The following is a 24,920-nucleotide window of genomic DNA, read 5'->3' as shown; positions in this document are numbered from 1 at the left end:
ATGTCTGTACCCTTTGATATGGGGAAAAATAGTCCTTTAACGTGGCAGCTGGTAAGAAGAATTACTGTGTTTTGATACCAAAACCCCCCGTAATATATTTTTTTGGTTTTATTTTGTTTTTGAGGGCAAGATTTCCAGTGTCTGTACTATCTAATTTAAAATGCCAGCTATGGATCTTGGGGTTGATTGCTATAAATTCAGAAAATGCACTTGAGAAGTCATTATGGTCATCCTTTTCTGGAAGTAATCTAACTGTTGAGCTCTGTATTGCCCGGTCTGAGCTCATTAGTTTTCAATGGTGGGCTAAAACTTTTCTTACCGGCCAAGATTTTGCCTAGGTATTATCATATTTAATGTTTTTCTGGCTGTTCAAATTAAGATTTATTTCTCTGTAGTGCAACTCAGTAATGTAGAGACCTTTTAAATGAGGCAAAGTTTTGTGATGCGATTCTTCTTTTTAACAGGATGCTCTTCATCTGGATGCAGCTGTCCATTCTGAAGTTGCATTGATGGTCCTGGAAGCATACCAGAAATATCTCTCCCAGAAGCCATATACTGGGCTGCTTTCTGAAAGCATAAAACAGGTATTCCTCCTTCAGAGCTACAGAGTTTAGTTTATTGACACTGAGAGACAGGAAAAACTGCAGGCCAAGCCCCCTTTTTTTTTTTTTACTTTTTAAAAGCTATGCTATCTTGATACTACTAGAACATATCAACTCTTAGTATTCCTGTACCCACAGAGCTATTTGAAACATAATGTTAGACTTATATTGAACATCTATATGAGAAATAGACATTTTAAATTTGACCCTCTTGTAGGTTTGCATTATTGTCCAGCCTGTAGTTGCATAGTTGCCAGCTGTTCTTCCAAAGCATCCTTTACTCATGCAGAGTTGGCCAGTACTTGCTTAATGAAAGACTGCTTATTATTACTGGTGAACATAAGAGACATCCTTCCTGTGTCTCCAGCTCTTAGGCTTACCTTATTTGAAGACTCCAGTATTAATCTCTTTAGGAACTTTTCAGCAGTGATCAGTGCTGTGTTACTTGAACACCCTACAGACATTTATTATATTGATTTTACTGCACACTGGTGCCTGAAGAGAGTATGGCTCCAAGTTACAGGAGGGGAATGGAAGAATAGAAGGATCAAAATTAAAAATCCCATATTTGGATATTCAATCTTCTGTTTATTTTTTCAGAGCTTTTAGCATTGTGCCATGCTTTGTTTTTTCAGTATTTCTTGTACAGTGCTTTCTCCTCCCCTCCTCCCCTGTGCTTTTTCCCCCAGTCTTTTCTTCCAACACTCTGCATGTTCCTTATTGTCTCTGCTCTTTTTTGACTTGCTTCTCTGCACTACCTAATCATGGTTTGTTGTCTTGTGCCAGCTAGATGGGTTTTTTTAAGCCTGTCTCAGCCTTGATTGGCACTTGTATTATGTATTGTGATTCTGTCCTGACTTGCATAAGCTTGTAACTCTTAACTTGAGAGAAAATAATGCTTAGGTTCTTGTACCACTGCTCGGAGAGGATGAAATATCTTAATTGTCCCCCCCCGGCTCTGCAATTTACACTGTCTGTCAGAGCATATACAATATTTTTTCCCAGAGATTTATAATTCCTTCTGATCTAGAGAGGATCTTCACTGCAATGGACACGTGTACGTAGTGCAGAGACTGCTGTCCACATCACAGTCTTCCTAAGGAGAGGCTGACGGATTTTAGGCTTTTTATTGACAGATGTTATTTTTGTCTATATAGTTTTTTATTTTTCCTTTGATAGCAGTCTTAAACTTTACTGAAGGTTGAGTGTGGCACTTTCGTTTCATAAATTTCATAAAAATAAAATTTAATCTGAGACCAGTATCTAGCTTGGAAAACTTCAGGCAAACAGTATAAATTGATAGCCTTTACCAGAAGAGATTGGGGTGGTGGTGGTGAGGTGGAAATGAAGGCCATAGAAACATAGACTTGATAAACTTAATTGGTGGTGCTACATGGTGTGTCTGAAAATCGACTACTGTTGCTCTGATCTCGTGTCACGGTGTTGTGATAGAAGAGGAAACTCATCCAAGCTGACCCAAATCCTAGATGTGCTGTGGTATGGTTGTGCTTCCTCTCATTTCTGTTCCTGTTGCTTTGTTCCAGGTCTCCTACTTAGCCAGCATTGTTCGATATGGAGAAACACCAGAGACTTCCTTTAATCAGTGGGCATGGGGTTTGATTTTGAGGTTAAAGCTTCACAGAAATGACTGCAGCATGAAGCACGGCTGGCTTGCAGTCCTTGCGTCTGACAATGTGCTCGACATGACTGAGTCGGTCGTGCTTCACCCTCTCCTGAAGGCTGTTAAAGCAGACATCCCTATTGGCTGTTATCTGGCTCTGGCAATGACCACGCTAGGTCACAGGTAAGTGTGCTTTTTCGTGTTTGCCTTGGATGGACGGCCCCAGTGGTTGAGCAGCATACGTAACGATGAATTGAGGGTTATTAATGGATTTATGCATGTTTAAAGAATAAAGGACTTCTGATGCAAGGGGTTGAGCAGTCTTTCAGGGACTGTAGTTGCAAGCAACATGCCTTTTCCTTTGACTTGCTAATACTGTTTTTTGCCTTCTGCATGTTAGGGTCAAAATAGTCATTAGAAATAAAATTGAAACTGAGGGTTTAGTGTGACTGCTACGGACAGGAATAACCTTTAACCACACTTATTGAGAGGATTGTTCTACAGGTAACTTCTTTAAGCAGGGATGCAGCAGAGCATTCAGAACATAGTGAGGAGGGAAAACAACTTATGCTTGTAATGATAGAGAGCTTTATAACCTTAATACTGAACCTCCTAGTCCTGACTGTGTTCCAACACAGGCTTTTCCAGTGTTTTAAGCTGGTTTGTAGGTAGGGCTTTTGAACTTAATCAAATGTACTAGTTGATTAAGGTGCAGAGCCATGGATAGGTTAATCGGTCTCTCCCAGGTCTATTTTCCCTGAATCTGATCTTTTTAATTATCTCTTCTCTATTAAAACTTTTCACAGAATTATTTGCTGCATGTGATGTTGCGTTATGCTTTAATGAGAAACTGTCTTGGCTTTTTTCTCCTTCCCCAAGCCATTGCTTGATGCTAAGGTTGTGCCATAGATCCATAGGTGCTTCTTCAAAACACTAGAGTAGTTTGAGGCTGATACAAAGGTATTGTAGTTTGAGAGTAGGAATTTTTACATGACTTTGAGCATGGAAAGCAAATGTTATGGGTGTTGGGTTTTTTTAGTGGTTCCCCCCTGCCACTCTGCAACACTGACTAATATTTACCACATGCAGAAGTGTGAGGTCAGTTATGTTAATGTGCAGGAGAACCAAGCCATGCACTCTGTGCTGGTGACAATACAATATTTCATTTTCATGATCTCAGAATAGACATAGGATTAATTTTTTTACATCTTTTCCTAGCATGCAACCCTTCTCATTTAGCAAAACTTGATGCAGAGCACAACTAAGTTGTCGTGGTGATTTTTCTGGACAGTGAAGGTAGGATTCATCTCAGCTGACTGCAGATGGCTAAGTACCTACTGTAAGGAAACCCTTTGAGCTCTGTCTAGATAAGAAAGATGTCCAGAGCATCATCTGTCCTGATGACATGTCAAAGCTAGAAAATAGGAAACTCCTTCTCTAGGTTCTTGCTTTGTCTGGAGAGGGAGGCTCATTGGCCAGGTTAAGCAATAATACTGAGCTTTAAATTGATTGAAACTTGATGAAGACCCTCATTTTCAGTAATTTTTGGAAGACAGGACACAAACTCTCAGAAGGTTAGCAAATACTTACCAAATCTGTCAGCAATTGAATGACTCCTACAGCTGAAGAAAGAACTCTGTATTTAGCTGTTTAGGATTTCAAAGATTAAGTGTAAAGATATGGATGTCTTTGCATCTCAGTTCACATAAAAATCAACACCCTATTTCCCTTTCTACTGATAGTCATTGTGGTTTTCTTTCTTTCTTTCTTATTTTGTCTTTACAGTGTTGAGAAGTTCTGCGCTGAAGGGATCCGTCTGTTGGGTGTGCTTGTCCAGTCTAGATATCTGAGAACAGTGGTCCATGTGCTGGATAAAATTTTACCCTTATTTTACTCTTGCCAGTATTACCTCCTGAAGAATGAACAGTAAGCATTATATGTTCCTAATACATTTATGGATAAAGAACAATGAAAGTTAATCTTAACTGTTAAACTTGTCAGGCTTCGTTCTGGATTTTGCATCCAGTGAGAATGTGATACATGATGGGGGAGTACATCTGGTTTCCTTGCAGAGTTATATTTTGATGTTGACTCTGGCTGAGGAAGTAGTGGAAGTGTGTCCTGACATCATATGTACAATTGTCGCTGATGCTGTGTCACAGAAGTGGTCTTCAGACAACTGTATTTGCAAGTAGTTGTTGTGTTTAGATGGGTGAGAAAGTGACACAGTAAAATGGTATTGCCTGCTTGTCTACTGGGTAAGTTGGGCAACGGCTGGGAGCTTTCTCAGGCGCTGGACCTCAGCTCTCTGTTGTGGTCAATTAATAGTGTGGTCTCTGGGGGATTTTGACTTGAACCACCTGCCAGTCTCCCAAACAACTCTCGGGCTAGATTTGGGTGCTGATGTTGATCAAGAGTTGTATTCAGTCCGGATGAGCTGCCATGAATTAGTCTGCCATGAACTACTCACACTGTGCCTATAAATTGGTTAAAATGAAGTAATTAAATCTACAGTATGGCTGTGAATTAAAGACCTTGTGTATTGGTGTCACCAGTGCTGCTGAGCTGGTTTTAAATATTCTAGAAGCAGGCTTGCTTTCTATTACACAGTAGGAGAAATTTTAGAATTACTTTAATTTGTTGACATCCCTAGGTTTTTATCTTATGTCCGACTGTTCCTTCATCTGGATAGTGGAGTCCCTCAAGGCATGACCCTGCAGGTTACCCACAAAGTTACACAGCACTTGACAGGAGTGAGCTATGGAGAAAATGTTAAGCTGCTCAGTAGTATGATACAGGTAAGAAGACCATACAAAAATGGGGGGGGGGGCAAAGTTTTCTTTTAAAAACAGGTAGGCTTTTTTGACTGAGTTAGCGTTTAAGCTTAGCAAGAATGCTGAATCTGGCTTTTCTGCAGCCACAGAATACCCTTCATCAAGCATGAATAGTTGGATTTGTTTTCCTGAAATACTTCTGCTTAAACTTGCCTAAATCTGGCAACTCTTGTGACACTGGATGTAACAACAATATGTGCTTTCCAGGCTTCTTGGAAAACTTATTTTCTAATGCCTGGTCAAAACTGCCTAAAAAGGGAATGTTGATATGCAGTGCTACTTTCTTGCTTGTGTTAGTTGAGGAATGCAACAGATACATTAATGTTTGAAAGCTTTGCTTTTGTCCATTAATTTATGGCTGGGGTATGATAAAATGTTCCTATGTTAAGGAATAGTAGTATTTTTTGCTAATTGCAAAGAGGTCAAGAGTCAAGGCCTGCTAATGTTAGACAGGGTTAAGGACTAAAGGAAAACTGACCTGCTCTGGGAAGTCCTTTTGCAAGAACATCAGGCTGTGCTACAGAAATAGGTGCCATTTATGTCTGCAGGTCACAGGGGTCCCGCTTACAACTTTTGCATCTGTGTTTGCTGATTGCGCAAGATGCTCGGCTCTCCAGGCTGCAGAATCTGCAAAAGTTTGGAGTTTGGAGATGACAAGGCTGTTTTTACATGGGTGTAGAGAGCATTATTATGAATTATTTATTTAAAGGATAAGCCCATAGCCTTGTGCAAGTTAAACACTTACCAATAAATTCTTAAACTTCAATTGAAGCTGCAGTCTCTTGAGTAATTTTACCGTTCAATTTGGCAGACGCACATTTTCCTAAGTGACCAGCCAAATGGAGTGGGGCCGGCTGCAGTACTGGAGTTCTGGGCTCAGCTCCTCACCAGCCAGCAGCTGTGGCACAGGGACCAGGCAACACTCTTCTTGCTGGATGACTTGTGTAAAGCTGCTTTTCAGTACAGTCAGGAGGACTGTATACAAAAGCTGCTTTACCAACAACATAAGGTAAATGGGTGTGGTATATTGGTCTGGCTATTGAATAAATAATCAGTTCTGTTACTCATTCTAATTTTGGTGTGAATGTATCTTCCTGAAATGTAACAAGAACATTCGTGATGCTGAGTGATAATGGGGTTTTCTGATCTCTTTCTGAGTAGGTCCAAGAGTAATGAAATGTCTGATATTTCAATAATCATTATTATTAAAACCTATTTGGAACACAGGTTTCATTCATATGAGTTCTATCGTAGTATTTTGTTGGAAGAAGGGTTCGCTGGAGTCAAGAAGACGCTCAATATGAGTTACGCATCCTGCTCAACTTTATTAGTTTCTAACACTACTCACATAGAACCGATACACATGCATATTCGTAAAGCAGAAATAGAATTGGTTAGTAGTCTCTAAACGTGCGCGGTTCTCACACCCCTAATTATCATGACTGAAATAAGCATTCTATCCATGTAGCTAATTGTGTTGCTGTGCTTCAGCCTTGTAGTTTGTTACTCCCTGTTTTCCCATACGGTCCCTATCTCTCTTGGCCCTGCACCTGCTTTCCCAGCAGCTGTAGCTCGTTACAGCCACGGCCTGTTGGCACAACATAATGACTTGGTCTCAGGATTCAAGAGTAGCTCAAGGCTACCTTTCTTGTTACCTTCAGCACAGCAACTTCAGCACAATTCTGATTGCAGGCCTATTCTGATACCAGGCCTGGATTGTGCAGGTCTTCAGAGATTCTAAAGCCATGCTTCTGCAGCCATTCTTCTGCAGTATTTTCTGGTTTTAGCATTTCAAATGTTTGATAGCGTGTTTAGCACAAAAACAGAGCTTCTTCTCCTGAAAAGACCAACACTGTCACTGTAACAATCTATAAGCAGGCATTTCAGTGCTAGCTGGCTGAGCTAAAGTTGGGAAGTAGCAACACGAGGCAGAAAGGAACCTGGGTGAAGGCTGAGTGACATACCTGTAGCTTGTAAATCATCCCCCAAATGTTTTCTGTTTCCATGCAGAATGCTTTGGGCTATCATTGTGACAAAGGTCTGCTGTCTTCGCTTGTCAGCTGGATCGTGGCAAGCAATGTGACTCCTTCCTTTGTTGAGGGCAATGCCAATTCCTCACAGGTAAGTGGCACAATGATGATGTATGAACAGCCCTGGGATAAGCAATAAACAGGTGTCTAGGTGGCTTTTGTTTTCCTGCTTTGGCAGGTTTTTGCAGATTTTCTCTTGTTCCCTCTTCCTTCCTATCCCAGTGTTTGTGTGTTTTCTTGTGATAAAATCCTAATGTAGCTGAACAGAATGCTGTGCCTTTATTACACTAAGGGGAACATGGACATTTTGCACAGAGAGTTTGTCTGATCTGTGTCCAAGAATTTATATAATAGGATTTGTTAGTTCAGATTTTTTTAATCTTCAATTGTTCTCAGTATGTTTAATGAGAGAAAGTACATGAAGCCTGACTTTCTATTAGATCAGTCTCTGATAAATATTTTGAATACTAGTTGCTTTCTGTCTGCTTAAGAAAGTTCCTCATTTGAGTAAAAAGGAAAAAAACCTGCAGTACTTCAACTGCAGATGTGTAGTGCCAGGTCGGAGAGAGGAGATCTTATTTTACTGGGTTTGAGTAGGCTGTTACCTCCAGAACTCTATGGTTTCCTCCTCCTTTCCCAAGATTTTACAAAATACAAAGGAGAATTTTTAAAGTAGATAAGAAGGAAACTGGTTTTTGTGTGTGGTATGGGCTTCTTTTGCAGCTTGGTAACGAGAATCTGGCAAAGACATATTCCTCTTAAGAAAACAGCAAGCTTCTTGATCCTACCCTTGTCACTTTATCAGTGTTTCTGTTGTTACTGTGTTGCACAGGTCTGGTTTTCATGGATGGTGTTAAATATGGAGTCAATATTTGAAGAAGATTCACAGCTTCGCAGAGTTGTGGAGTGGGAGCTGGTTGTTAATGCTTTAACTCCTGATCAAGCTTTGAAGGTGAGAGAACTGTTCATCCGCTTTTGTTGGAGAGAACTACTGGAGAAGTGTTCTCTTGTATTGTTTGATTTTGATCTTACATAGTTTTTCTAACCCAGGATAAAAGCATAACTACTGCTTTATCTGGCTTTCCAGGAGAAAGTATACCTTAGGGTAGTTTTCCTTTACATTTTGAGTTGAACATTTTGAAACTACTGTGCAAATATCTTCTTTAATATATCATTATTTACAGAAAACTTCACTAGTTAGTGCTCTTGTATGATTTTCTGGGTCATCTGAATGCCTCACTGTCTTCAGTGGATTTTATACCACTGAGACAATGCAGATACTCTTAATTTACCGCTGGGAAAATGTGCCTACATTTCGAAGAACATTCTAAGATCATTTAAATTTTGCAGAAGACTGGACTTTTCTCTGTATTTGCTGAATTATTTTTCAAGGCTTTCGGAACTACTTAGGTCTCTCTCTTAAAAAGGCACTTAGTCGGGTGTGTTTTAAGCCATGCTGCAGCATTTTCTAGGTTCTTTGCCCAAATTCAGTTAGAAATTCTGGAATGAAGCAAGTGGAAACCAAAGATGTCTAGAGTCTAAGTGTAACTTTTGGCCAATCCTTCATCGCAGCTGTTACAGTATGTTTTAATGAGGAAGGTGGTCTGGAAGCTCTATGGAAATAGGTTTGCCTGGGCTGTGTCCAGACTGGTAATGTCTTGCATCCTTGGAGGCTAGTCTGGAGAATGTTTTTGCCTTGGCTTGTACGCCTTCATTTAGCTGGAAAACAATGAGATGGTATGTGGTTAGTGTGTGGGAGAGGGTGCTGAGGGTTCTAGAGGTCTAGTGAGGGGACTGAGGTACTGCCAGGGTCTGTGCTGAGACCTGGGAACTTGGAAAAGCCTCTTGTTCCCCTGCTTCAGGCACAATCTGTGGAAGCTTGGTGTGTGACTTCTTAATGATTTAGTGGGTCTGTTGGAGTAGTGTTCTGTGTTGCTAACATGGCATGCTGCTGCTCATACATTGCTTTGCCTTTGTCTGCTTTTGCAAAAGGAAGTTTTTTTCCTTATGTATTCTTTCTTCACATTACTTTTTTATGTTTTAGATTTTTCACTAGGGCTGTATGTAATGTAGTCTTGGAAAAAGCTAAAAGTAACACTATAGAATTCTGTGTTCTCATATGGCTTAAGACTTATTTTTTGCTGGTTGGAACATGCAGTGTGCTTTGCTGTTGCTGCTTTGTTCTCAGACTCCCACAAGACCAGTGATGTCAATCAGGAACACCTTAACTCTGTGAGGGAGAATGGCAATTAACTGTAGTTAATACCAATGGTCCATATGTTGGCCTTGCCTCGCAGAAGTGTCACACTTTTTTAAGCATCAGAGGTGTAGCACTGCTGTCTAACAGCTGTCCAGCATAACCATGAGCTGGGCAGCTCTTCCTCTAAGGCCTCTAATGTTTCTGAAGTTTTCTTCTTTGTAGTTGTGTTAATCTGTTAAGTTAACCTGTGAGAATCTGTTACAGGGAACTGCAGCAGAACACTTGTCTGAAAATGTTCTTTCTGCAGAAAGCACAGACCCAGCTGAAGCTGCCCATTGTGCCTTCCCTTCAGAGGCTGATGATTTACCGCTGGGCTCACCAGGCCCTTGCTACCCCCGCTGATCACCCTCTCATGCCGCTAATCTGGCAGAAGTTCTTCTTCCTTTACCTTCACCGACCAGGACCGCAGTATGGGTGAGTGTGATCATAAGGGTTCTAGTACATTAGCAAGCACTAGTAAGTTTGCACTGCAGGTGAGATTAAGTGCTTCACACTAAGGCTGCAGCTGAAAGCAGTGGGTACCAGCAGCTGCTTTACAGAATGGATTTATTTGCAGAGATGCTCATTTGACACTTGCAACAAGGCTTTGTTGTGCTTTTTTGTTAATTTTTAGATTACCTGTAGATGGCTGTATTGGAAGACGTTTTTTCCAGAGTGCAACTCATGTTAACTTACTAAATGAAATGAAGCAGCGCTTAACAGAGGTAGCAGACTTCCACCATGCTGCCAGTAAAGCACTAAGAGTGGAGAGTCCCGCAGAGGGCAGTGACAGATCACCAGAGAAGGCAAGCTGCTCACCAGATTACCTGACTTCACCAGAACTGCATAAGGAACTTGTCAGGTAAAAAAGTCTGCCCGGTTCAGTCTTACTAACTACTAAAGCACAGCCTTAGCTGTGGGAGATGCAAAGCTTGGCTGACCTGGATGTACCGCAGGCAGTTGTTACATGCATAGCTGGGGTCAAATCCGTTCGACTGTTGACACAACTTGTTTTGTTTGAGAGGGTGATGATTTTACTGCTAAAAATAAAACATTGTTGATAGAGTTGTTGCTCCCCTTAGGAGAGAGCTTTGCTTTTTAGTTAATTATATTCCCATGATGGTAAAATACTTGTTGTTTAGACATGCCTGGTGAGTATGTACATCATTAGCTATAAGTGTGAAATGCTCCTTTGTGTGTATACACCTGTTTGTTACAAACCAGGGTCTAAATTTATGTCTTAGTAAGATTACTTCATCAGGGAGTTTACTGGGGACTTCAACACACGAGTCCATTGGTGTGGCTTACCCCGTTAACATGTTAAAGTTGAGTTGTGACAAGTGGTCTCTATGCCAGCTAGAAAGTGATACCAAAGCTTAACCAAAATGTTAGCCCAAAACTGTTTCCTTGTCTTGGAATAGACTGAGGAGATGGGCATGGTCACCGCGACGCAGCTGGTGAGCGCTTACTTGTGTAAGGGGTGATAACTTAAGAGCTTCGTATTTCATGCACACTGAAACTGTCACTATGCTTTTCAGAAGTCCGTGATTCTGTTACGCGGAGGCTTTTGGTCTGACAAGTCTACCTTAAATGTTTGCAGTATTACAGTATCTACATATTCCCAGAAACTAGTTGAAAGGATTCTTCGAAAAGAGTCCTTCATTCAGAGGGTTTGGGCGCATGGGTTCTGAGCTTAAGTTCTTCCCACCCCAGCAATCAGTAGGCGCTGTACAAACAAACAAGGGACATCATACATCCTCCCTGGTCATTTGTGGAAAAATTACCCAGAGATGCTCACTGGGTGAAACTTGATTAATATTGTCAATCTTTCATTTCAAAGGAGTTCCCCACTCCAACATAAAACCAGACTGTTCTACAGCCAAGTAAATATTATGCTTGGGAAGTTTAATGACCACCTAGACAGGAGGGAAAATATTCGTAGAGTTCATGACGTCTGACTCCTGGAACTAGACTACTTCCATTTTTTTCACTAATGACACTATACAGAAAACAGCAGTTTGCTAGTGGTATTTAATACCACAGTGTGAAGATATAGTGGCATTCTAGTTCTTGTCAGGAAGGCTTGAATGGTATGATCATAGAAAGGGTACCACTCAGTAGAACAATGCCAGTTGAAAAAAGAGGTATATTTATATTAAAGTACAGTGTTAACAGAGAAGGAAATGAGAATCACCTAGCCATGAATTAGTCTGAAGGGAAACTAAAAGATGTAACTCAGCTCAGGTTTGGCCTTTTGTAGCAGAAACTCTAGAGAAGTCATGGGGTGGGAAGCCAGACTTGCTCAAATGTACTGATTTTTCTTTTGGTCTTTTGAATGGGGTTGAGGTTGAGATTCCCTGACATGAGAGACTATTCCAGTCCTGCATCGTGTGCTAACTTGCACAAATGTTTTCCTTTTCAGAATTTGTCCTGATGTTCTTTGTTATTGCCCCTCATGTTTTTCTAAATAACTTCTTTCCACTGATGGTCTTTGACACTTGCTGACTTGCTAGTCACAAGGCGTCTGAAACACCTACGTTTTGAGCCTTGTCACCCAGTGGCATTATTTATTGCCTTAACTCTGAACCCCAGAATGAGACTGCTGTGTAATACTTGCTCTGCAGATGAAGTTCACATTGTTGTGTGTTTTTCCTTTTTTGTTTTCTTCTTAGGCTTTGTAACACTTTTATTCTGTGGTTGGAAGAAGAGAGTTTCCAGGAAGGAGACACATACATTCCTTCTTTACCGAAGCAGTATGATGCACATAGACTGGCTAAAGTCATGCAGAATCAACAGGTGAAGTGCTAAGGGCACTGGCAATCTGGGATCCAAAATTCATGTCTCTTGTTAAAATGGGTCCTCTAAAGTAGTGAGAGACTTGGTGTCACTGGTCTTTAATATGCATACAGCATGTACGATATCTTCACAGCTCTAATTTTTTTCCTAAAAATCCTGTGCAGTCCCAAACCGCCTGCCTTTATATTTGAGAAACATATTGAGAAATAGTGAGTAGATTTTTTGCATGTCTTAATGAGAACACAGTACTTATTCTGTACTCTTCTGTAATTCTTGCTATATTCTAAGAAAATTTTACTGAAGTTTGAACTTTAAATGCCAAAAGACTGGAAACTGAAATCTCATACTGGTAGTCTGTAATGTGTCAGGTTCAAATATAAGCGAATGAGTGAGAAGTGTGTAGTACTCTGTGCAGTAAGCCCAAAGAGTTAGTATAATTAAACCCCTGTGAGAGGGGAGATTTTGAAAGGGCGTTTCCTCATGCCTGCTTAGTTTTTATTCCTTCAGTGTATGTGACTACTGGAGATGGCAGCCTGCTTTAGCCTGACTACAGTTAATCATGCCACTATGTTTGGACTATCTTTGTTTCATCTGTTTTAATCATCTGTACCCTTTCTCTCTTATTTGTTAGAAACTATGCCGTATGTGCTTGTCAGATTTCTTCTGTCACGAATACTTTTCAGTAGCTTATCTGTATATGTGATAGTAATTCTGCAGCTCTTCAGTATACTTTTTTTTTACCTAGTAATTTCCCTATGACTTAAACCTGCAGGGTCTACTTTTATGTGCTTATTTGAGTTCCCCAGCTACTGGAATGGATGTATAGTATATGGTACTGACTAAAATGGGAATGATAATGTAATTCTTTTGTGCTTCAGGATTTGTGGATGGAGTATGTCAATGTTGAACTCATACACCATGAGTTTCAGGAAGCTCTAAAGCTTTGGTTTCGAGTTCAGCTTGAATCACATACAATCTGTATTTCTACAGGGCGAACAGATTTCACCAACCCTTTTTTAGGTAAGAGATAAGAATATTGTTAGTGAAACTGGGCCAGAAAGAATGATTAGCATGTTAAAGCCCTGTTTTCTTCAGGAACCTAATGATGTCTGGGAATAAAGATGATAACATAGTCTGTTTTCCATGGGTGTAGTATTTCCATGAAGTTTCAGTGGTGTTCTCACTAAGATGCTCACGCGAGAAGCTAGCATTGATGATTTTGGCTTAGTTTGCCACATCATAGAACAGCAGGACATGTTGTACGTAGAGCTTTGTGGGTGAGCACCCTAAAGATTCCTCTGCACAGAGCATGCTCCAGACAGGCTGAATTTTTGCAAAGTTTAGGTAAACAGCTGTAAGCAAAGGCAAAAACTACTGTGACTGAAAACAGAAAGGTTCTCTCATTTGTGTGGATTTTTTTGTTTTGCTGTTATTCCCAATACATTTCCCTGGAATTCTGGCATTGTGAAAGCGTTTGTTCTAGCACAGAAGGGGATAATAGTTGTGGTAGGGATATTAATTAGGAATATTAAGGATATGGAGAGATTGGATTTTTCTGAGGACTGATTAAAAAAGGGGAGGGAGGGAACAGAAGGAAATTGGAATAGTTTCCTATGTGTTGGCACTGCTTGGGCAAAGGAACTGAGTGTGAATCAGCAGGAGGAGAGAGGCCATGCTTTGGGGAGAAACTGGAGCTGACATGACTAGAGATGAGGATGAATTGCAGGGAAAGGAAGATGAATTTGGTTTAGAGTGGGTGTGGGAGCCTCTGTCAGATGGAGGGTATAAATGTGGTGATAAGAAGAAAATTGGATTGGTAGAAGGTAGGAGTGGCTGAGGGGAAACAAAGAAAGCAGTGGGGCCTTGCATCCTAATGTTTGTGTGATGGAGCTGGTCACAAAAATCAGCTGTGTGAAATAAACTTTGTCAGCAGAAATAGGAAGATTAGTTAAGTGACTTTTTTTATCCTGAGAAATATTTATCTGCTGCTAAAAATGTTTCATGCAGAATTTTTTTTTCTCATAAACTTTCATTATTGACAGAAATTGCTTCTGCTTTCCCTTCTAGCCAAGGAGAGGATAATAAATCATTTGAAGAAGTTTGATACTCCCAAGCCCCCTCTTCCGCTCCAGACGATGAAAACTCCTGTGCCAGTTATTTCCTCTGCCAGTCTAGTAAGTCAGAAGGAAGCAATTCAGCTCATGCGCATGGACCTTAACATCTTGCAGCAACATGCCAAGTAAGACATAACTGTTTTCCTTCTGCCTCACTAGCATGTCCAGCTGTGTTTTCAGGTGCCCTTTACAGCAACCTCACTTGTGGTCTTGGCACAAGACTGCAGTGCTTGACTTCTGCTTCTTGTCCCATTTTTTACTTTTTTCTTTCTTCTTGGCTATCATGTTATTTCATTCCTTTACACAGGTCTTGTCAGCTGATGTAATCTCAGTCATTAGATATCTAACTTTCCCAGTTTCTTTTCTCTTTTTGCATACTTCTTAAAATAAAGCCTCACTTTAGCCTAGATTTGTAACAGTAGGTTAGTTAACCCTTTTGCACTAGTGTAGGAGCTGCAATATGAAGCAGTTGGAGCCCCCAAGAGAGAAGTATGATTTCTGAGACTTAGCTTTGTGAGTGAGAGACTTCCTGTTTTTAATATTCCGAAGAGAATCCAGCTGAGTTGTTTTCAAACAAAGTGCATGGCACTATAGCTCTTCTCACCCAATATAGTAATTTAATAATGATGCTACAAGCCAAAACAACACTTGCTAAGCCCAAGAGAGGATGTTTCTAAGCAACTCCAGCAGCAATTTTAGGTGGTTTTTTTGTGTTGACTGCATCATCCTACAGTCCAGCTCTTTGTCTGGTGTAAAACTGCATTTCCTACAGAAGGTGATCTATTTGATTTCATTTCAAGTTGTCCTATAGAATAATTAAAAAGAACTCATGCAGACTTGAGTAGTTTTGTTCTTATGAACAGATTTCTTTATTACCTTGAACTGCTATTACTTTGAGGCTTTAACACTAATTTAATAACCTTTTATGTTTTCTAGAAAAGTGTCACGAGTCTTTGTACAGCACATTAAATTGAAGTCTCATCTCTTGCTTACAAATTCTTAGCGTTGCTGCTTTCAGTAAAGCTTTTGGTAACTTTATTAATAAATGCTTTTCAGAACTGCAGCACTCTGGGAATCTCAGCATGTTGCTCTTAACAGTGAAATATTGGACACAGTACCTAAGCTGTATGTCAATCGGGAAGAGCAGATCACTCTCCATTTGGAGTGCAGAGGAACTTCAAATAAAGGCTGTCAGGGAGCAGCTCTTCTAACCATCCAGGTTAGAGACGTGGCATAGCTTCTGTTTTGGGGCTGTTGGGCGTGGATAATGACAGTGGAATGGCTGAGTGGTTACAAGAGTAGTAGCTGTTGACTAAATAAATCCATACACACATAGTAGTTACCTGAAATACGTCGTATGTAATGCTTAAAAGGAGATGCAGTTCAACAGCTGAAGAATAAGTTGTTGCATATAGTTTGTGTTGCTCTTATTGTAAAGCAGTTTTAGAATGGATACTGTGTGAATGTGTGAATATGCTTATTGGTAGGAATAGACGTGTGAAAATGTTTATAGGAGTCTTGTCATGTTGCTTAGTAGAGGGGATCAAGGAAATCATACAAGTTTCTGTCCTTGTGGATTGTGTCTTTTATAAAAGATGTAAATTATATTAGTGTGTGATAATGAAATAGGAACATGACCAAGGATGTGTGTTTGGGCGTGAAATACTAAATCTGATCAAAGATGTCAGGGGAAAACCCTGCATATACAGAGTTCTTTTACTGGGCTCTGCTTCATTTTTACAAATAGGTATAACATCAAAGAGTTTTAGCAAAAAATACTATTCTGAAATGAATATGTGTCTTTTTGTCATTTAGTTTGAAAGGAAACATAAAAATGAAGCAGTGAGCCAGCAGCTTCATGCTTTGCGTAAAGAAGCAAGACAACTGCAGGCAGAAGCTACGAAGCCACCTTCTCCGGGTGTTGTGGAAGCAGCAGTACATGTGGAAAATTTTATAACGTAGGTTGTTCAGACAATTGTTTTAGGTAGTGATGTTTTTTATTTTTTTCTGTATGTTCGAGTTAAAATGTGCAACCCGTTTGCGTGTTTTTCGTAATGCTTATCAACTTGGGTCAATGACAGAGCTTGAATCTGGAGACCTGCATTGTATGTTTGTGACACAGACCTCTAAAGGAATTACCGTTATATTATCAGAAGGTTCCTCGGCCTCAACAGGGCACACAGTACTGTTTTCCGCTTCAGTTTATTGTACTGTGTATTAGAATAGCCCTTCTAACCCTGCAAAAGTACGTTGAATGATGGCAAGGGTGCTGTGTTAAACTTCAGGAAACAGCAAACTTGGACCACAGCTTTCTTGGCCATAGATTGAACTATGTTTCTAATCTCTCTCTATTTTTCCCTGTTACAGTGCAGGAGATTGTTTCACAGATTGAAAAGCTTCTTCAAATCATAACCCTCTATTAAAGAACTAAGTCGTGCAGTGGAAGAGGAATACATAATACTACTTTTTTTGGGAGGGGTGTGAATAAATGGATTATTCCATAGCCCTTTTCAACTTGAATACTTTTTAGAGTTCATCCCGGAGGTCCAGTTTTGCAACACCATTCTTCTTAATCTTGTAGATCTCTGCTGAGATTCTTCTAGTGTAGTTGGTTCCCTATAGATTGTACTCACTGTACAAGTAAAAATATTTACTTACTGTTTCTACATGTTCATTCTTGATTGTTAAGCTGAAAAATTCTGTGGATGAGCTAGTTCTTTGGGTCTGCATTTGTGGAATTGCATGTTCTTCAGATGTTTTACCTCAGACTCAGTGAATATAGGAGTTTGAGCTCAACAAAATATTTATGTGGTAGTACACAAGAAAAAGTTGATTCTGTTTTAATTCTTGTATTGCTGACCCTGTTAAGTAAAAGGAAGTAAATTTTCGTGTAGTGCAAATATAGTTGAGATGGCCTACGACAGTGATGAACACATGATTTGAGGGAGAAATAATCTATTGGAGCTGTGCTGTGAAAAATCTGATGATCACTTTCTGACTGATTATGGAACCTTTCTAAGTTTTGGAGGTAACCATTTCAGGCAGCAAAATTACTTGAGCTAAAGCTGGGTCTGTTCAAGCCAGAGTATGAGAAGGTTCAAGGAGGTTCTTATCAATGTATAGAAATACCAAAGGGAGGGTGCGAAGAACATGGAGCTAGGCTCTTTTCAGGGGTGCCCAGTGACAGGACAAGAGGCAGTGGGTGCAATCTGAGACACTGGAGGTTCCCTCTGGAGGTCAGGAACCACATTTTTTTACTGTGAGAGGTGACACAGACTGCCAGGGGAGGTTGTGGAGTCTCCATCCTTGGAGATACTCACTCAAAAGCCATCTAGACGTAGTCCTGGGCATCTAGCTGTAAGTGCCCCTGGCTGAGCCTGGGGGCTTTGTCCGGATGTCCTACAGAGGTCCCTCCCAACCTCAACCATGCTCTCATTCTGTGAACCCGTGCTTGATTACAATGTAAGCCAGAAATACCCATCTCAAGGCCATATATTGGCAAGAAACCTTTATATTGTCACGCATTTTTTACCATACATAAATTTAATCTGGGTGTTTTTTTCTTTCCCCCCTAGGGCCTTAATAAATATCTACAAGGTGCAGCCTATGTCTGCCATTAAGAAAGTTGGAATTAGTTTGTTTTTTATGTTAGCGGAATATGTGTGTGACGAAACTCAACGCAATCCTCCCACAAGGCAGTTCTTCACATCCTGCATTGAGATTCTGGGCCAAGTGAGTTTATTCTCTGACTTTTGGATTCCTAATGCTTATTCCAGTTGCCTGCTGATATTGGGGGGAGGGGGATCCTAAAAAATTCAGAAGGCTGGAAATTAACTTTAAGCTTCTATCCCATTTTCCTTTCAACTAGTTGTATAATATATAGTCTTTGGGAGTGTTTAATTTTACATATAAGCAAAATAAAAACTGTTGCTCTGGATGCCTGATTAATGCTAATAGATGCTTACCGTGTTAGTTAAATGGTAAGGCAAGCTGGATTTTTTGGCAGTTAATGAAAGTTTGGGTACCTCCAGTGCATAACAGTATTTTGGCATAAATTTTGCTGTTACTGATCACTTTGTAGCTGATGCATATCTTGCCAGCCTCTGTATTTAGATACCTTTCTTCTACAGCGTTGCAGTATTCTCTGTAGAGAGTTAGCCAGAAGTTTACTGATAGAGAACATAGTGCTTGGTGGTGGTGGTAAATTTTGCTGTGGGGAACACGTTACGTGGGTGCTCTGAGAAAAAGCATTAGCCTCTAGTTTGGGTCCAGGTATTTACTTTAATCTCTCAGATACTGTTTGTTTCCATGTGCAGCTAACAACTGAAGTGCTGAAAAATCTTCATAGTCATAATTCTGTTTAAATTTTTCCTAATATCAGGCAGGGCTGCTGAAATCTGGATTTGTTTTATTTTGCTATCCCATCAGCAAAATTGTATTTTTAGACAACTGCATGGTCACAAGTGCTGTTCGTAAGTATCCTAGAGAAACATGTTTGTTTTACATTATATCGTGTGGTACAACAGTATTTTATGATATTTATCTCATACAGTCTGTTTGAGAAAGCTTTCCTTTTTAAAAAAGGACCAAAATTGTGCTTGTCTTGACAGAAAGCTCTAAGAGGTGTGTTCTGATAGATTCATAATGGGCCATTTTTGTGACCATTCCCAATTTCCTCAGGTGTTCATCAGTGGGACAAAGTCAGAGTGCAAACGTCTCCTCCAGACAATCCTGCAGGATCGAAGGCTCTGTACTCTCCTTTCTCCTTACTTCACTCCTGTTGCCTCTCCTGATGAATTTGTGACTTTATATGAAGAAGTTGTGGCCTTTCTGAGTGAGGGTAACAGTGATGTTGTCTTCATGCTGCTGACAAAGGTAAAGTACTCATGAGTACCACATCTGGTTTGTGAGTTGCTTTTGTGGGTGTTATTTCCCTGAAGACTGTGACTTCAGGCTAAGGAAGAAAGAGGTGCAAATCTGGTAGGTTAAAATAACATTGGTAGGTTCTGTAGATCTGTGTTGCTCATCCTGAATGGTTTATATTGTGTTTAAGTTCCAAAGGAACTGGAGGCAAAAGCAAATAGGAAGCTTAAACTACCCTTTCCCAAGCCCAGATGGTATGTGTTTCCTAGGGCTTAGTCATCAGTGCACTCTTGAAATTAGAGCAGGCTCTTGATGGCAGCTTCTGCCTGATATCTCTGCAGAGACGTTCATCAAAACAGCAAGTGAATCCCAGTTATCTTAACAATAATAAAAATTCATATGTGGAACAGTGTCTGAATCTTCCATTTGTTAGGCAGGAAGGATATGGATGCCAATCGTAAAACATACAGAGTTAGGTAAGAGTGAGTGATTAGTGCATCTCTAGTTTCAGATCTGTGTGGTACGCCTATCTGTATTGTCAGTGGAGAAATTAATATACTTTGACGTGTCTCTGATTCTCTTCATTAGTTACACCGGTGCTAAGGACAGCTCAGAGTCATGCCCAATGCTGACTGCCTGCTATTCACAGCTGTCCTTAGCGGCAGTGATCAGCACTGTCCCTGCTGACCTAGGTCTGAACAGATGGCTTGGAGGTCACAGCTGTGACCTCCTACCTGCAAGTTCATGGGCTGCGGCGATCAGTGTGGTCTGATGCTTGTAAGCGTGTGTTTGGCAGTGGTACTGAAGTGTGGAAATTCATACCTGTCTTTATGAATCTGAGAACCCTGCCAAGGTTGTTTTCTTAAGTTCAGGGACTCCTGCAATATGTTAAATTATAACCTTTGGTGAGCATTATCTTGGTTTTGAGTTAAGGCTAATGAGGTGCAAATTCTCATTCTTAAACATACAAATTTCAGGATTTCTTTTCCCCTGACAATTTCTCCCTTCTAAAGGTGTTGTGGCTGTTAAAGCTTCTACTTACCAATGCTTCCTGTCCTCTGTTCTAGTTTGACCTTACACAGTGGTTAAGCATTGCTAAGCCACCTCTGTCTGAACGTACCAAGCTTCTGGAGTCTATTCACTTGGCTCTCAATATATGTGGCCTTGAACCTGAAGAAGATATTTCGATGCCATTTAATATCTTCTGCAAGCATTGGACTAACCTTCTCCAGTATCAGTTCCCTGATCACTACAGTGATTTCCTAAGATTGTTTGTGCAAAGTGAGTATCCGAATCGATGCGTACAAAGCCTTTCATACACAAATCTGGCTTAAAAATCTGAACTGCATGCAGTAGTTAAATAGCAACAAACACGGAATGATTTTAACTTTCTTAAGTTTCTCTTTGCACTTTTATGTGCGTGCTATGTGATGTGTTTTTATGAGCCATATTTTAGCTCTACTAGAAAGAAACACTCTTCTGCAGATCAAAGTACATGTGTCAGTGACAACAGATTTTCAGCCCATATTACAGGAGAAGGATGGAGGAAAGGTTTCTATTAATGGAGATGCTTATTAACTATAATTATGCCACAGTCTGTACTGCAGCATCATGAGCACCCTTCAATGTCAAACTGAGAATAGGATTAATGGGTAGCAGGGGCTGATACTGAAATCTGCAGAAATTGTCGTAGTTGACATTAGATGCTACCTATAATCTGATGTGTCTCTAAAATGAGAGGAAAAGTACTTACTTTCTGTCAAACTGCATGTGCTGAGGCAGCAATTGTCTCTTAATATGTGTTTGTAGCCTGGGGTGTACTAAGTGCTTGGGAAACTCTCTAAGAAGAGAACATGCAGATGCCAAAAGGGAATGTTAAATTACTTATGCTTTGGAATTGGAGAATCTCTCACCCTTAAACTTGGGCCTTTCAAACTCATGCCTTGCCTAATTTTTTTCAGGTAGTAGAGACCTCTAATTTCAATATTTTCTAACTCTTATTGAGAAAGGGACTAATACCTTTTCCCGATTTTCAAAAATGCATTCCCTTCTCTTTCTCCTAAGGCTCATCAGAGCAGCTTCTAAGCCCTGACTGTTGGAAGGCATCACTTAAAGCTTTGGGGTGTGCTTCGCCAGTGACTGAACAGGGAATTATCAAGAAAAGTGATTCTCCTGAAAGTCCTGTACGGCGGGATGCTGTGAAAATTATTCTCTCTGAAGAGCAGGTGTGTGCCTTTTTATTATGTTTTTCAGGTGCAACAGCTGCCCACCAGTGACAAATAACACTGCTGTGCAGTCTTTCTGTAGCTGATTAATAGGTTCCTTCTTTTTACAGGTTAGAGAGTCAATAGAATGGCTTTCGACATCTTTTTGCAAACTCCGACTGGCTTCAGTAGACTTCAGGACTTTTGGCCTGTTTTCAAAATGGAGTCCGTATGTGTCTGAAGTGAATAAGTTTCTGGAGTATCTTATTCAGCAACTTATTGACAGTGAAGTTGCCAATTTAGCCCAAGAGCCTGTTGGCAGTAATAAAATTCTAGCAGGTAATGTGTCTTAAAAGCAAATTACTTAAGAACAGGCATTCAGTTTCTCTAATTTCCTATGTTAAACATCATTTAAATATACAGTAAAATCTTCTTACTCTGTATTTGTACAATGCTGAGAACATTAAAATACAGGTGGGAAATGTTGATGCTACTTCATGGCTGTGTGGGACTTTATGCTTTATCTTTATGCTTGTTGCAGAAAGCTTGTTTGTATTTGAGCTTGTTTTAAACATATTTTATGAAGAGATCATACTTTCTTCAGCCCTTTGCACTGAGCAGGGGTTTGGGAGCAAGGGACTATTGAATGTCACCTTGGTATGATTTTTTGATTTGGAGGAAACTGCCAAAACACTTTTGTTTTAGTATATGTAAGTTTAAATTGTGAGTCATCATTACCCCCACAATCTCAGATGTGTGAAGTGATATTAATAAAACACCTAGAGCAATGCAAAATGCTTATGATTGTTGTTAAAACAACTATTATTAACCAGAGTTACTAATAAGCATATTGTATTTTAAGTTTTTATTTGACCAGGAAGAACAGATTAAGTGTTGGAATAAGCAAAGGACCTTGTATTCAAGTTTGGAAAAGTATAATATGTTTGCTGATTTGAGGGGATGGAAAGCAGCTTCTTTGTTTTCTTTTCTTCTAGGATTGCAGTCCTTGTATTCAGTCATTGCTGGACTCTTCAAACCATGGATACTGGTCTTGGATAAGGAAAATGCAAGGTATATATTGCATTTTAAATGAAATGAGTTTTTGCTAAAATAAGAACTTCAGCCATATTGTTACTTTCTAATGCTTGACTGTTGTCACCTTACTTATATCCTGCCATATGTCATATCCTTAATAATTATGGAACTAATTCACAATTTAAGTCAAATTTTCCAAGGCTTGGATTGAATAGTTAATTTAGATGTAAGAACTGTCAGAGCTTGGTGATGAGAAAAATACAGATTACAATCGGTTCCAAAAGCACTGAAACCTGGATTTTAGATCTTCCCTGCCCCTTTTTGTTTTAGCTCCCATAATATCTATAATACCTTGGTTTAAAACAGAAAAGCCAAACAAAAACAACTGCAAATGCCAGTGGTATGTAAAGAAACTTCAGACTAAATCAGTCCTGTGATGTTCTACTGTCTTGTGTACCTCTATCTTCACATGGACAGTTATCTGTAATACTATACATGTAAATTTTACTTTCTTTCAAATCCAAAAGCTTTTTGGGTTGTGAGTGCATCTTCAGCACTTAATTAGAAGATTGATTGCAGGTGGTACGTGCTGTCATTCAGAAATCCCTGTGTGTTGGTCTTCAATTCAGTTATTAAATGCCAAACAAGTAATCTCTGCTTGCTCAGTGGTATTGTGGCTCTTCGGTGTGATGTTAGATATGTACATGTTCTATGGAAGAAAAGGACAGTACCAAAAAATAGTTTTGAGAGAACTGTTGATACCTGTACTGTATTGATTTACTGTGCTTTAGAATATTTAAGTCACTGAAGTGTTTATGATCTGGTAACTCAGCACTGACGTTTGTGTTATTTCACTTCTTTTAAGTAACCATCCTTCCTATCCTTGGTTAGAGAGTGACACTCCTGTAGCATCCACCGTGGTCTGTTTGTTCACAGATTGCATCAGGCTTTTGCACGAGAGCTTTAAAGGTGGGTGAAGTCCACACTGTTCTAATGTGGTGGCACTTCCTGTTCGATACACCAAAAAAGATTTTTGATTTAGATGTGGGATGTGAGAGATTTTGTTTGTTGCGAACTTTTAGCCAAGATGATCACTGCAGTGGTACCAAGAGCATTTCTTTATTTCATGCTTAAAGACAACTTTTTTCCTTGACAAGGGTAGATAATGTGATTGATAAATGCATCTGTCAGATAACAAACTTAAATGTGAAGGAAAGCGAAATAAAATGAGCTGTCATGAGAACTGCCTGACTTCATTCCAGGTCTGTGTGTTGTTCCCATACATCATATGCAGCAGCATGTCACAATGACCAATACATGTGTCTCAACAGCTGGTCTCAAGAGTAATTTAATCTCCAGGACTGATCGTTTTGAGCTCCTATTTAGCATTGCTGCTTGTGCCTAATGTGTAATTAGACATGGGAATGGAAAAAATGAATTTCACAATACCTCTTAACAACTTTCAGGGACAAGCTAGATTCAGAGTTATCTTGTAAAAATAAATAATTAAAAATAACATTGTGTGTTTTATTTTTGTGAATTTTATTTGTGAACTACATAAGATCTTTTTTTTAAAAAAAACGCAAAACAGCCCAACATAAAACCAATGATGTTCTACATGGAAGGAGTATTTTATAACTTCAGGTTATTGTCCAGCAACTCTACAAAAGATTGAGGGAGGGCATGAAATCATAAGCTTTGCCAGTTGTTGATTTGGAGAAAAAAATAGCTTAATGTGCATTTTTTTCTTCCTTTGGCAAATGCACTTTAGTGTAACTTGCATTTATGGTTTTTCATCTTCAAAATTGGACTTCCTTCTGTAATCAAGCTTTCTCTGATTTTTTTTCTGTTGTTAATTCAGCTGTTTTCTTTGAATCTAGGTAAGCTGTTGCCAAGCCACCGTGGGGCTCTCTGGTTACATCTGATGCATTACTGTGAATGTTGCACAGCCCCCAAAATGCCAGAGTTTATTCTCTATACTTTCCATACTGAGTTCAGAAGGCTTCCATGGAAGGAAATGCATCCAGACCAGATGCTTATGGAAGAGTTCTTCAAAGTGAGTACACAGCATTTGTTGAATTAAGTTCACAGTCAGTGTTGCCCTTGAAAATAACTGGAGAGCTGAAGAAAGTTGTTTTTGCAAGTAAGCTTTTAAAGTGTTTGTAGCATTCACAGCTGCTCATGTCATGATTGATTTTTCTGAAGGAATGCCATTAAGTCTTAGACAAGGTTGTGGGGAGCTGTAAAGCTGGCAGCCTTTGTAACCTGTCATTGCTCTATTTGAATGCCTCGCTTATTACATATATATTTAATACGTATTTCATTAGAGTTAATGTATTTTACTATTGTCACGGTGTTCTCACTTCCAAGTTGTCTTGAGACAACATATAAGTGTGGAAATGCTCTAGGATTTGCTGCTTGAGATGAGTTCTTCAGGTAGTTCTAAACAGGCTAGAGTTTCTTAGTTTCTCTTTGAAGAGAAATGGATGCAATTGTGCAGCTAGGAGTTTGTAATATATTATTTCTTGGTATCTGTACTTGTTTGAGAGGCTTAAAAAGGTGCACGTGCAACTCTTCCGGTG

General features: G+C 39.7%; 1 protein-coding gene across 1 annotated transcript in view; it reads left to right on the top strand.

Annotated features, from left to right (window-relative positions):
• The window catches only part of EPG5 (ectopic P-granules 5 autophagy tethering factor), a 59,289-nt gene that overhangs the window by 20,604 nt on the left and 13,765 nt on the right, over positions 1-24,920 (top strand). The window contains exons 15-36 of the mRNA XM_005231955.4: positions 465-584; positions 2,147-2,406; positions 4,009-4,149; positions 4,877-5,021; positions 5,869-6,066; positions 7,068-7,178; positions 7,920-8,039; positions 9,595-9,761; positions 9,961-10,188; positions 11,999-12,122; positions 13,001-13,142; positions 14,190-14,361; positions 15,293-15,455; positions 16,052-16,194; positions 17,812-17,968; positions 18,917-19,111; positions 20,167-20,380; positions 21,164-21,324; positions 21,435-21,642; positions 22,299-22,374; positions 23,204-23,307; positions 24,219-24,394. Of these exons, the coding sequence (XP_005232012.2) occupies positions 465-584; positions 2,147-2,406; positions 4,009-4,149; positions 4,877-5,021; positions 5,869-6,066; positions 7,068-7,178; positions 7,920-8,039; positions 9,595-9,761; positions 9,961-10,188; positions 11,999-12,122; positions 13,001-13,142; positions 14,190-14,361; positions 15,293-15,455; positions 16,052-16,194; positions 17,812-17,968; positions 18,917-19,111; positions 20,167-20,380; positions 21,164-21,324; positions 21,435-21,642; positions 22,299-22,374; positions 23,204-23,307; positions 24,219-24,394 (3,525 nt within the window). The remainder of the gene's footprint in view (positions 1-464; positions 585-2,146; positions 2,407-4,008; positions 4,150-4,876; positions 5,022-5,868; positions 6,067-7,067; positions 7,179-7,919; positions 8,040-9,594; positions 9,762-9,960; positions 10,189-11,998; positions 12,123-13,000; positions 13,143-14,189; positions 14,362-15,292; positions 15,456-16,051; positions 16,195-17,811; positions 17,969-18,916; positions 19,112-20,166; positions 20,381-21,163; positions 21,325-21,434; positions 21,643-22,298; positions 22,375-23,203; positions 23,308-24,218; positions 24,395-24,920) is intronic.

This window comes from Falco peregrinus, chromosome Z (genome assembly GCF_023634155.1).
Source record: "Falco peregrinus isolate bFalPer1 chromosome Z, bFalPer1.pri, whole genome shotgun sequence".
Classification (NCBI taxonomy): Eukaryota; Metazoa; Chordata; class Aves; order Falconiformes; family Falconidae; genus Falco; species Falco peregrinus.
Note: the sequence above shows the minus strand (reverse complement) of the source record. Positions and strands in the feature narration are given on the sequence as shown.